We start from the raw sequence: 13703 nt of genomic DNA, 5'->3' as shown, positions 1-13703 counted from the left end.
CCGTGCCTGCTGTGGGGAAGGGGTAGGGACTTGAGGCTGTTGTTCTTAACTTAGCAATCTTATGCTCTTTTCATCAAAGCAAAGGGATTGGGGAGGGAAAGAAGATAAGGTGCACATTTTGACTAAGTCCCAGTCTGCAAGAGTAAATTTAAAAATATAGTAAAATTAATTACATTAAAATAATTAAACTTAATTTCAGAAAGTGCTAGTTCAATTGAAAGCACATAAAACTGCAAAAGACTAAAATGGAGTAAAACCAACTTTAAGTAACAGCATTATATAGGTTACTTAATTGATCCCTATGGATTTCACTAATGTTTTACAATTTCAGATATTAACCAGCAGATTTTGTTTAGTTGTGTTGGAATCAGGTACTGTTGACCATTACTCTGAGTCTTTTTTTTGACATGCGTGTCGGTGGCTGGGTCAGCATTTATTGCCCATCTCTAATTGCCCTTGAGAAGGCAGTGGTGAGCTGCCTTTTTGAATTGCCGCAGTCCTTGATGTGCAAGAAGACACGAATACCCTTGTGGAGGGAATTCTAGGTTTTTGACCCAGTGACAGTGAAGGAACAATATATTTCCAAGTCAGGATGTGAGTGACATGGAGGGGATTTTGCAGATGGTGATGTTCCCATATGTCTGATGCCCTAGTCCTTATAGATGGAAGTGGTCATGGGTTTGGAAGGTGCTGTCTGAGTGAATTTAGTGAATTTCCGCAGTGCATCTCTTAGATGGTACACGCTGCTGCTACTGAGCCTCGGTGGTGGAGGGATGCCAAGTGAAGTGGGGAAAGTGGTGCAGGATTTGTTTCAGGGACAAGTTGCTCTTACTTCCTGCTATGTAGCAGCTGAGGACGGAGAACATGCAACAAGAAGAGGCATCTGTTTATAATGGATGAGTCACACTCCCCAGCTGAAAACTGAAGGAATCAGTTAAGTAGCTTCCATAATGTTGTTAGTTAAACTTGGCTTTGTATAATTTTTGCAGTTTTATGTGCTTTCTTTTCTGAAAGTTAATTGAACTTTCACTTTCTGTAATGTGGTTTAATTATTTTCAAGTACTTTTTTAAAGCTATATTTTTACTCTCGCAGACTGGGATTTAGCCACACATCTTTTGTCTCCAAGCCCCTCTGCTTTGATGAAGAGATAAGGGTTGCTAAACTGAGTACGCAGCCTCCCTCATAGCAGGTACAGGTGGGTAGGTACAGGTGTAACCCTGTGACAGTGCTTTCAAACACTGGGCTTCCCCCATAAAGCAGCAAAATAGTTATGTTGGCTTCCTGACATCTTGAGGTTGAGCTTCTAAGAAACGCTTCATCTGAGTAAGACCAGAGGTCACTGCCAACTAAGCGACACCAACACAGTTCCCTTTTACAGCAACAAACACAATTCAGTCACAGGTTGATATTATTCTCTTCTGTGGAGGTACCAGGGCTTTCATTTAGAAAGGCTGAAAGAACTCATGTGGGCATTCCGCCAGCTTATCCTGGAACATTCTGCACCAGATTTAGAAGAAAGACCTTTTCTGCAAGTGATAAAACCTCCAAGCATTGCAGGAGCAAACTTAATTTATGACTTTGCAAGGAAATTGGGTTGAAGGTAAGTGAAATAAACTTTGAGCAATATGCGGGCAGAGCAGGCAGAAAGGACCGATTAATTTGCTTAAAATGAACTCCATAGATCAAAAGGCTTCCTTCTGTTTCATAATGACTTCAGATGCTATATCGGTATTTTTACTTAGAGAATGGCACATGGTAGCGCCACAACATGGAATGACTGATGTGATTATCATAGATACCTTTAATTATCCAGCTTTCTGTTACAGACAAAGGAATGAAAGGGTAAGATGAAATTACGTGGAATAGAGAATTAGAGGCAGTCCAGAGAATGTTCACTAAATTAGTCCTGGGTATGGAGAAATTTTCCTCTGAGGAGCAGTTGAGTAGATTGGACGTATACTCACAGGAGATTAGAAGAATGAGATGAGATCCTACAAGCTAAACAGATACATAAGAATCCTGGGGGTTTGACAGGGTAGGATGTTGTTTTCCCTTTCCTGAAGAATCAATAACCAGAGGGCATCTCCAAGTAAGAAGTCACGAATTAAAATAGTGATGAGGAGGACATTTTTCTCTCACAGAGGATAGTGATTCTGTAGAATTCTTTACCACAGAGGGCTGCTGAATACGCGACATTAAGTATATTCAAGTCAAAGATAGGCAGATGTTTAATCTTTCAGGGAATCAGGATTATGCGGAAAAGACAGGACTGTGGAATTCAGGATGATCAGATCAGTCGCAATCTTGATGCACAGCAGAACAGATTCTGCTGGCTGAATGGTCTACTTCTGCTTTGACATCTTGCGTCTTTTAGAAACTCCAGTACAGACCTTGTGGGTAAAATTCTATGTTATTCTATCCAAACAGTGACAAACAAATGTTATGTTTAATATCACAATGGAACCATTCAAGAGTCCCCTCAGTCATTCAGATTGAAAAGATTCATGTTTATTAACTGATAGTACATAGCAAAAGCCTTATTAATTGAGCTAGTGTTTGTTTATGGATCTCCATTTATTCTAAGATCAGAATGAAGAGAGAGTGAACGCATTTCTCATGTATTACATGTGATATAACCCAGGTTTCAGAAGATATTCCTTAATAGAGGTGACAATGTGCTGCATACTCTGAATCCTGCTCCCCCAACACACACATACACACAGAGTTCAACCTGTGAGTCTTCTTCCCTTGGGGACTAAAAGCTGTGTCTTCCTTTCCATAGTTACTGATAGCAACGTCTCAACTGAAGAGTGTTTTATGAGCATGCAGCCCTGAAGAGGCCTCAGTCCCCAATAATTGTAATTGGCTGTCTTATTCCTGTCACTGGAATTTGTTTTCCACAATCCCCTGTCTGTAGCAAGTACTAATTGTGCCTAGAACTCATCATGAATTCACGTGGTGAGAGTTCCATCAGGAAAATTGGGCTGGTTTTCAATGACATAATATTAAAGGCTAATTCTAATGCACATTTGGCATTCTGCCAAGAAGGAAATTTAGCCCTAGATGTGGATCTAATCCACACAGTAAGTCCCTTGATTACCCAATGAATGAGTTGTATTTTTACAGAAATCAAGCTCACTCACATTATTATTGAGATTTCATGTTGTGTTGTAGTAAGATTTATGAACACAGAGGTTGAAAGATTGAAAGAAAAACTTGCATCATATCACACTTTCTATGACTTCATTTGGCGCCCCAAAACACTTCCGCCATTTGCAAAGTACCTTTGACCTACCATCATCGTTTGGATGTTTGGAACATGGTGATCAATTTGCTGACAGCATATGGCAATGTGATGATAATTTGTTTTTAATGATATCGATCGTAGAATAAAAATTGACTGGTACTCCAGGGTTAGCAAATATAACCCCTCTATTCCAGAAGGGAGGGGAGGCCGAAGACAGAAAAATATAAGGCATTGAGCTTGATGTCTGCCATAGGGAAGTTTTTTGAATTAATGACTAGGAATGTTCTAACTGGGTACTTTATCTCTTTGCAACAATGTGAAAAAATTGTTTCATTAAATGGTTGTAACAAAAGACTACATCTGAAGAAATTCATATTTTGAATTTTAAACGTTTTAATGCAAGCCAGTGGATTCTGGTTAGTGCATTAATGTTCCCTTGGTCATTTGTCAGATATTGTCTTTGTAGTGTTAACAATAGTCAGTTTCTTTCAGCGATGCAAGAACATTGCATGTGCCTTTTTTTAATATAATCTCTCAAGGACTAATCTTCTCCATAAGTACAGTCAGTGTGGAACACGGCCAATGTTCTTGCATTCGAGAAAACTGGGAGTGGCTGCCCAGAATTTCCAAAATAGGAGGTTGATAAGTGAAACATCCTGCCCACATTCCTTGCTCAGTCTCTGAATATGCCTGTCATGATAACATATAGCATTTCAATCTATAGGACATCATCAATAAACCTTCAGGAATGCCCCACAAAACTATGTGCACAGTGTGAGTACCTTACAAAGGAGCTGAAGTTGGCCAAGAAGGAGGATAAGGTGTCTATTCACCAGGAGCAATTGGAAGGTGGTAGGGAGTGTCTAACTGCTGGCAGGAATGCTGTGCAGGCTGCAGAAACAGAGTCACAAAACACAGAGATAGAAGAAAAAGACCAACAATCAAAGGTAGGTGGACAATTATCTTGGAGGAAATAAAGACAGAACAAAGCAAAATAGAAAACCTTCGGACGTTAGTCAGTATCTGTGGAGATAAATCAGGCTGACAGCCTTTCTACAAAACTGAAGAAATACAGAAATGCAGTAGGTTTTAAGTGAATTGAGGGTACTGGTGGGATGCACTTTGGGTGAAGAAGATTACCTTAAACATTAACTCTATCCATATTTTGTTTCAGATTTCCAGAATCTACAGTATTTTAATATTGCATTAGCAGGAATGTTGGGAATTCCCCACCCCAGAGGTTCGCAAAGGCTCTATCATTCACAATATTGTTATGCAGATGTGTGGTTTAAACGTTTATCTGTAATATAATTTGCTTGACACACAGGGTACGTAACAACAGTAACATTACATTGATGTGTAACAGGCTGTTTGGGTAGAGACATCTAATTCACAAAAATTTGGACAGGTCACATGACCCAGTTTATGGAGGTAATAGATCTACTCAATTTTGATCTTAGGTAGAGAATTGATAACTTGCACTGGGGAGCCTTTTGCACTCCCTCTTTCCTACTCTGAAAACCCTCTGAAAGTGTGTGAGCTTGTGGAAGGTTTCTGCAGAACATTTTAGAATCTACCCCACGACACTAAGAGAATTCGGAGAGCCACAGCTGATCCAAGAGCACAGCCCAGTGTGTGTGAGGTGACTTTGGCTATATTGCCAAAGGGACATATAAACATATGTATTAATTTTCAACTTGAGAAGAGGCAGAAAATTGTCCAAAAAAAAGCCACCCATTACTGAACCTGCCTGCCTGATTTGTCTTCCCATCAAAGTATTTTTTATTGCTGGGTTCTACCGTGGCAGATTAAATGAAATCAAAATATTTATTTATTTTCTTTTATTTAACATATATTTTTAATCAACATGCTCAGAAATGTTACTACACATGTCTGGAACAAGTGGGAATAAATCTGGGCCTCCTTGCTCTGAGATAGGGATACTACCAGTGTGCCACAATATACACATTTGAGACTAAGACATCTGACCATTACTGTGGCTGCTACCCATGTGCGAAATGCAAGACAGAGGTTATTTAAATACAGCTGGCAAGAGTTGACTCAGGCCTATAATGGCAAGTCAGAGGGAGAAAAGGGAATCTGTCTACTGAGCTGTTGACCCTCCGGCTCGGATGGAAAGCGCAAAGCCCGCTTTCGGTCAACAAGAGCTGGCATAAAATATTATCTAAAATCTCTATTGCAAAAACACAAAGCCACGCATTAATGAAAATCAAGCCATCTAGTTTTGATTGCTGCTATTAAATGTGTAGTCGGAGTTTTAGGATTCTTGTGGTGCAGTGTTCATACCCCTACCTTTGAGCCACTAGGCCTGGGTTCAAGTTCCTCCTACTCCAGAGCTGTCTGAACCATTTGATTGAAAATATCTATACTGGGCCTTAGTAGCTCATTTATGAAAAATGAGCTTGAGAGTTAGTGTCAAATCAGCATTCTATGCAGAGAACCAGCATGATTTATGGGACTCTTGTGGAACGGTGGTAGCATTCCTCATCAGAGCAAAGAGGTCCAGGTTCAAGTCGCCCCTGCTCCAGAAGTGTATAATAACATATCTGAGCAGGTTGACTTGAAAATTCAATAGAAAACAGACACTCCCCTTCCCACCCAGTGCAACTCTAGGAGGCTATTGTGGTGCCATGGTAGTGTCCCTATCTCTAGGATAGAAGGTCTGGGTACAAGTCCCATCTACTCTTAATGTGTATTATAACATCGTTGAACAGGTTGATTAGAAATATCTGCAGTCAGAGCCTAATAAAGGCTTGGAACAGAATTAATGGCAGCTCTCAACAGGCAATTATTAAGCCTGTTGGGGATGTTGAGTGTGTTTGCTGGAGAAACTTATTGTATTCATGTCATGAATTCACTGTTTGTATTCACTTACTGCAGAAGATCATTTCAAAGATCAATCAAGATACACAAGAAAATGCAAGAATATGGAAAGAGCGAAAGGATTCAGTTGAAGGGTAACCAGAATAAACCAACTTTCCTTTCACAAAAAATGATTCAGTGGTAAAATAAAAAGGGAAGGCAGTTCCATGAATGTTACTGCTCCATGGGAAAGGACTCTGATGGTGCAATGGTAGTGCTCCTACCTCTGGACCAGAAGTATTTGCTTCTCTATACTTCAAGTCTCAACTCCTCATGTCTCAACAGATTGATTATAAATATCTACAGGTCCATGGGTAGGGGGTTTTAGCTTCTTGCTCTCTAACCTGAAGACATAGTAGGGAATCTACCTGACAAAAACAGAAATTGCTGGAAAAGCTCAGTAGGTGAGGCAGCACCTGTGAAGAGAAATCAGAGTTAGTGTTCTGGGTCCAGTGACTCTTCCTCAGAACCAGATCCAAAATGTTAACTCTGATTTCTCTTCACAGACGCTGCCAGATCAGTCAAAATAAGGGACAATCCTTTAAAATGCATCAGAGTTGGTCAACCTAACTCTAATATTATGGTTTTACGCATCATCTGGCCTTGCTCCAACATCTTTGGTTGTTTGTAACACCCTTGATTTGCTTCACAAAATGGTAATTTTCTTGCCCAATTAATGAACTGTACTTTGTTTTTAAATAGATTACAACAGCAAAGTGCAGATCTGACGAAAAACCACGATAACATAAACCTGCAATTTGAAAACCTATTGGAGGAAATAGAAGGTATATTAGAAAGATAATTACAAATTACCTAATTTACTCTTTCTTGCTATTTTCAGCGGCTTCTTTTAACAAATAAAACGTTCTCCGCAGTAATTCAGCTGCCTACCATCGTGTCAACTAACCCTATGAAAAGAAATTTAAGATATCATTGATTAATAAAATTAAACTAGATAGATTCATATGCTTCCATTAATTCAACTAATGGTGACTATTTTAAGAAATGATCCTATCTCGCAACATTAGGAAATGCTGGTAGAAATCAATTGCAATAAGAGATTGGCTGGAGAAATCGCGGCTTTCAAGGTATCAGCCTTATGGGCATCTAAGCTCACTTCTTGATAGCAAAACTATGAGCTTAGCACATCATAATTGCTTAAGGCACGGTGGAGATACTCTGCTCATTTAACATGAGCCATTTAAAAATAAATGCTGAACTAATTTCACATTTTTAGGTTTTGTGAAACTCAGTCTAAAGCTGGAGAATGAGAGAAATCAAACAGTTTGCAAACTAAAAATGCAGACAACAGAAGTAAAGGTAAGAAAAATGCAAATATTGTAAAATAGTTGCTTTGTAGTATTTAAATATGGCTGATAAAAGAAGCTTGCTATCAAAGCTTTCCAGCTTGTATTCATCAGGACAGAATCACAAGAATACCAAATCAGTCACCTCTTTCTCTTTACCGTTTTGATCAAACCTTGCTGATGGTAGTTATTAGTGGTACAAGCCACAATGGCAAATTGATGTAACCAGAACCTCCAACCACATGCATGCTGAATACCTAGGGCTTAACTGTGATTATTCCCTATGGAAAGGCACTAGTCAGAATAAAACCTGCTCCACAGGTAACACATCTGACCATAACATTTGATGGCAGAAATCGTGCTCTCATCACTGTTTCTTTATGGTCCTTAGAACCTTGAGATGTCAAGTGAATACAACAGAAAATTACTGCTACATCTTCTGAGGAAGAACATTCATCTCAGGCATGACAACCAGTTAAAGGTCAACCAGGTTTGAGACACATCTGCGAGTAGCATTTGGATATACACTGCCTCATTAGAATGTAATGTCCTTTATCTTCTGGTGGCAATGCACTCCATGTTTTCCTCAGGGTTAGAGTCATAACGAGTCATGAAGGTAGACTCCAGACCTTTGTAGCCTGAAGTGGGCTTTTACCTGGCTAATATCTACGTAAGCAAAGGTGAGGGGGTGGGAGGAAGGTACTGAACAGAGAAAACCCTCTCTGTGTTATCTTGTTGAGCTTCCAAACGCCATTGCCTGACGCTCCCCATCTTCAGTGGTTAGGCTGAATGCACCTTCTGTGGCAAGATAGTGGCATAGAAGTAAGGTCACGGGACTATAAATCCCGTAGCCCAGACAAATGGTCTGGAGACCTGTGTTCAAATTCCACTGTCAATTCCTGGTGGTTACAAAATCTGGAATTGTAAATGAACATCAGTAAGAGTTGCCATGAAAACTCATCTCGTTGACGAATGCACTTTGGAGAAGACTGCCATCTTTACTGGTTCTGGCCGACATGTGACTCCAGACCCACAGCCTCAATTTCCCGCTTCGAATGGCCTGGCAAGCCACTCAGTTCAAAAAGGCAATAAATGGCTTTGCCAATGGCATTCAAATTCCAAGATTTTTTTTAAAAAACAACTATTGAAGCATTTGGGCAGACTTTGGGATATTTGTCACTCTCCTCACTTACTGCCAGCTCCTGGTTTAAAAAGATTAAACTTTTCTGGGATGATTCCTCCATAGACAATGAGACTTCTGTCAACAGAAAAGTGATCAGAAGGCAGACACCCTCAAATAAAAATGTAAAACATTTGCCATCCTATTTCTGGAAACATTTGCCACTGTATTTCTGGAAACATTGGCAGCTTGTTGTACTCTTTTTGGAAAATGGCGGTAGCCTAGCATCAAATAAAAAGGGACATGGATGGGCCCATGATGTGTAGGACATGGACCAGTCTGTTATTCTCTGCACTATTCAACAGCTCACAGTATTGATCATTGAACTACGCCATCTGAGGAACGCTTATCAGGCACTCTGTCAAAGTGTGGACTATCCTGAGGACAACTCATCAGCTGATTGGATAAACAGGCTACAAATAATTAAGGTCAGTAATTCTCATTGTAACTCTGTCAAAATTAATCATTTTTGTACCATTTTGTACCATTGTATCACTAATAAATCATCCAGAAACATATTGGCTCCGAAACGACTGTCTGACATTAGCGTGTGAACACTTAGCAAATTCGTACAACATTCCTTAGCCTCAGCATTTTTATTGAAGTGTCAAAAACTTCAGGGTCTCCATTAAAAATCGCAAAGTAATGACATTAAGACACTCTTGGCCTCACAGGAACTTTCAATAAACTCTGCTGGTGACTGAGAAATGTGTCATTATCGAGTGTGAAAGACAACCAGAAAGACAGGCTAACTGTGTCATTCTCTTAAAATTAAGTCATCTGTAAAGGTGACTTAATTAATCTAATTAACAGAAGTTGGCTGTCCTCAGCCATTGAGGGTTGATTTTCTGGGTTTTTTTTCTGGATAAAGAGCTTTGTGGACAAGTTAGCTGGGCTCAGACCCTTGATTTTTAATTTCTGGTGTTCCCTGCACACAAAGCTGGTGGGCCTCCTCACTCACTGAGCAAACTCCAAAACGATACCCATCAAGAAACAGAAAGCAATAACCAAATGAGTGTTGTGCTGCAGAGGAGCCACAATTCTTCAGCCTTCCAAATGATTCCAGCGGTGAAAGGGTGTAATATTGAATGAGAAGGCCTGAAGAGGCCAGTATGGATTGGGGCAAGGTGCCAATACCATTGAGGCATTGCATCACAGCTTCTGTGTCAGGGTCTTTCAAAGATACCCAGGGATAAGTGCAGAAATAGGACCGTAACACCGTAAGGAGCTGAATTAGGCCATGCTGCCCATTGAGTCTGCTCCACCTTTCAATATGGCTGATATGTTTCTCTACCCCATTCTCCTGCAATCTTCCTGTAACCCTTGATCTCCTTACTCATCATGAACCCATCCATCTCTGTCATAAATACACTGAATGACTTGACCTCCAAAGCCCTCTGCAGCAATGAGTTCCATGGATTCATCACCCTTTGGCTGAAGAAATTCCTTCTTGTCTCAGTTCTAAAAGGTTGTCCCTTCACTCTGAGGCTGTGCCCTCAGGGCCTCGACTTGTATCAGTGGAAATAAATTCTCCATGTCCACTCCATCCAGGCCTCTCAGCATTCTGTGAGTTTCAATGAGATCTCTCCTCATCCTTTTAAACTCCGAGTACAGACCCAGCATCATCAATCGCTTCTCATATGACATGCCCTTCATCCCCAGGATCATCCTTATAAATCATCTCTGGAACCCCTCCAATGTCAGCGTATCCTTCCTTACATATGGTGCCCAAAATTACTGATAATATTCCAAATGCAGTCTGACCAAATCCTTTTATAGCCTCAGCAGTACATTGATGGTCTTGTATTCTAGTCTTCTTGAAATGAATAAGAACATTGCATTTGCCTTCCTAACTGCCAAATGAACCATTTCTTAAGCTTAAGAGAGTTCTAAACTAGGACTCTGAAGTTCCTTTGTGCTTCAGATTTCTGAAGCCACTTCCCATTTAAAAATTAGTCTACACCATATGCTTTCTACCAACATGCATAAACTCACACTTTATCACATTGTGTTCCATCTGCCACTTCTTTGCCCACTGTCCTAACCTCTCCAACCTTTCTGCATCCTCTCCAATTCCTCATCTGTCCCTCCACTATCTTCGTGTTACCTGCAAAACTAACAGCAATGCTCTCAGTTCCTTTGTCCTGATCATTGATGTATCACATGAATAGCTGTGGTTGCGAAAGCGACCCCCACGGAACTCCAATACTCGCCACCTGTCATCCTGATAAAGACCCCTTCCTCTACACTTCCTGACTTCTGCCAGTCAGCCAATTCTCCCTCGCATCTTAAACAGGGGTATCCTTAGAGAATACCTTTGTGGTATTGTTTTCTGGAACGAGGCACACTTCTGCACTCTAGTCGCTTAATTGTTTTTGTATTTTGTAAGTTTAGCGCCCAAGAATCATGCTATCCTACAATTCCTGTGCAGCTCACCAGCCCCACTTCAGCTTGAATGCGTGCACTCAGACATACCTGATAGAGATAATTAGTGCCAGATGGCACAAAATAGAACTACTTTATATTAAATTACATGAAAAAAGTCTCATGCCAGTGACAAAATTGTAGAGCTCTTAATCACTGGTTTACAGGTATTTAGGAAGTTTGGAAGGGACCACTCTTAATATGGACACCAACAGTCCCACATTAAGACACCCATTCAATTTAGAATTTTTTGTTGTCAATGAGTGTTGTCAATTGATTTTAACTTCAGCTTTTGAAATTTTTCCTTAATGCCTGAATGTCTCCCACAAGCCATTATCTTTCTTGTACTAACCTCATGGGCTGGCTGAAAGACAATGGATACAGATTACTCAATGACACAAACTGGATTGCTTTCTTGATAGAACACAATCGAAAAGTTTAAAACCCAGCAGATGAAGCTGAAGCTCTTGGAAGAGGAGAACAAGCTGTTAGCACAAAAATCAGGCTGTGAATCATTGCGAAACATGGAAGCTAAAGTACGCGCATTGCAGAAGGACATTTTAAAGGTGCGTGAACAATTTGAACTAGGAACTCAACCTGGGAACAATGCATTGTAAAAGCAGTTGTTCATTGTAGCACAAAGGATTCAGGCCATGTTTTCACTTATTAACTCTAAAATTGAGGCAAAACAATTTCTGATAAACAGAAAGAAAATTGGAAAAGGAAAGTTATACACAAAATAATTATGAACTCATTAGCACCTGAAACAGAATAAAAGAGGTTAACCTTTAAGTTGGGGGCTAGGGAGTATTTTAACTGTTTTTTCTCCCAATTCTCCATATTCATTTCATCCCATTTTCAATTTTCCTTTAAATAGTATTTTAGTTTGCACGTGATTGATCACTTGTCATTGAATAACAGGAAGAAATCTTATGTCAATGTAAGGCAACAGGTGATCACTTCCCTCCTTGCTTAGTAGAAATTATACTGAAATCAGGGCAAGAGTCTTAATGGCACAAAAGGCAGTACATCCAGTCCACACTCATGATCCTATGGACAGAGTCTAATGAGCAAGGCCAAGGCATTAAGGTGCAGGAAGGAGGCATTTAATTGTGTGGAAAGTGAAGGATGACACTCCTCTTCCCATTCTTCCCTATTGTTTGGGGCTGGAAGCCTTCCTGCTCCAACTTCAAGTAAAGGCCTTGAGTAGGCAATTAATATCTGCATAAGGGTCTCTCCCTACAGCAAACTGGTCAGAAAAGGAGCCCAATAAACACAGACCATTGAGCTTCTCTTTAGGGCCCCAGAGATGATGGGCTGGTGGGATGGATATGCCCCATTCAAAAGCAATCTGCTTGATCAAAAATTGGGTGGGGCGAGGGGGTTGTTGGTGTCCACTGAGAAAACAATCCCTACTCCATGGAACTTCCCGTGTATGAGACACGGGTATAAATCTTTCTGGCCAAGAAGCAGGAGCAGGTGCATCAGTCATCCACAGCCATTATTCACAAAGCTCCCAAACCCCAGAATGTGTGCTGACTTCTTTCTCCCTTGCACAGGCCAGCCGCTTCAATGTGGATTACATCAATAAAATTAATAAATATTAATAAATAATAATGTCAATTCAACACTTTGTGACAGAGGATGCACTCTGTTGTGTGCCCTCTTCATTGTTTGTATTGTTTCACATAGAGGCAATTAGTATTAGTTATTTTTAAGTAACCTGCTCATGTGGGTTGCGACACATCTCTGTGGCAGGTGGGACTTACCTCCTGGCCCAGAAATGAGGACATTACCACCATGCCACATGATCCTTACTCTGGTTCAAATATATGTTCTCAACTTTCCCCAGATAGTGTCAGCTCCTCTTAAATACAGTTAGAACTTATCCATACTCTTTTGACAAAGCATTAGCGACCTATGATAATGGGAACTGCAGATGCTGGAGAATCCAAGATAACAAAGTGTGAGGCTGGATGAACACGGCAGGCCAAGCAGCATCTCAGGAGCACAAAAGTGACGTTTCGGGCCTAGACCCTTCATCAGAGAGGGGGGTGGGAAGAGGGAACTGGAATAAATAGGGAGAGAGGGGGAGGCGGACCGAAGATGGAGAGAAAACAAGATAGGTAGAGAGGAGAGTATAGGTGAGGAGGTAGGGAGGGGATAGGTCAGTCCAGGGAAGATGGACAGGTCAAGGAGGTGGGATGAGGTGGTAGGCAGGGAATGGAGGTGCGGCTTGAGGTGGGAGGAAGGGATGGATGAGAGGAAGAACAGGTTAGGGAAGCAGAGACAGGCTGGGCTGGTTTTGAGATGCAGTGGGGGGAGGGGAAAAACTGGGCTGGTTTTGGGATGCAGTGGGGGAAGGGGAGATTTTGAAGCTTGTGAAGTCCACATTGATACCATTGGGCTGCAGGATTCCCAAGCGGAATATGAGTTGCTGTTCCTGCAACCTTCGGGTGGCATCATTGTGGCACTGCAGGAGGCCCATGATGGACATGTCGTCTGAGGAATGGGAGGGGGAGTGGAAATGGTTCGCGACTGGGAGGTGCAGTTGTTTGTTGCGAACCGAGTGGAGGTGCCACCCGAAGGTTACAGGAACAGCAACTCGTATTCCGCTTGGGAAGCCTGCAGCCCAATGGTATCAATGTGGACTTCACAAGC

The 13703-nt window shown here is 41.1% G+C and overlaps 1 protein-coding gene across 1 annotated transcript in view; it reads left to right on the top strand.

Moving 5' to 3' along the window:
* The window catches only part of LOC125457126 (cingulin-like), a 57241-nt gene that overhangs the window by 36995 nt on the left and 6543 nt on the right, over nt 1-13703 (top strand). Inside the window, exons 9-15 of the mRNA XM_048540909.2 lie at nt 3973-4195; nt 6150-6226; nt 6834-6916; nt 7369-7451; nt 7830-7928; nt 8924-9046; nt 11465-11608. Of these exons, the coding sequence (XP_048396866.1) occupies nt 3973-4195; nt 6150-6226; nt 6834-6916; nt 7369-7451; nt 7830-7928; nt 8924-9046; nt 11465-11608 (832 nt within the window). The remainder of the gene's footprint in view (nt 1-3972; nt 4196-6149; nt 6227-6833; nt 6917-7368; nt 7452-7829; nt 7929-8923; nt 9047-11464; nt 11609-13703) is intronic.

Source organism: Stegostoma tigrinum, chromosome 1 (assembly GCF_030684315.1).
Source record: "Stegostoma tigrinum isolate sSteTig4 chromosome 1, sSteTig4.hap1, whole genome shotgun sequence".
NCBI lineage: Eukaryota > Metazoa > Chordata > Chondrichthyes > Orectolobiformes > Stegostomatidae > Stegostoma > Stegostoma tigrinum.
The sequence above is the reverse complement of the archived record's forward strand: the minus strand, read 5'-3'. Positions and strand labels throughout refer to the sequence as shown.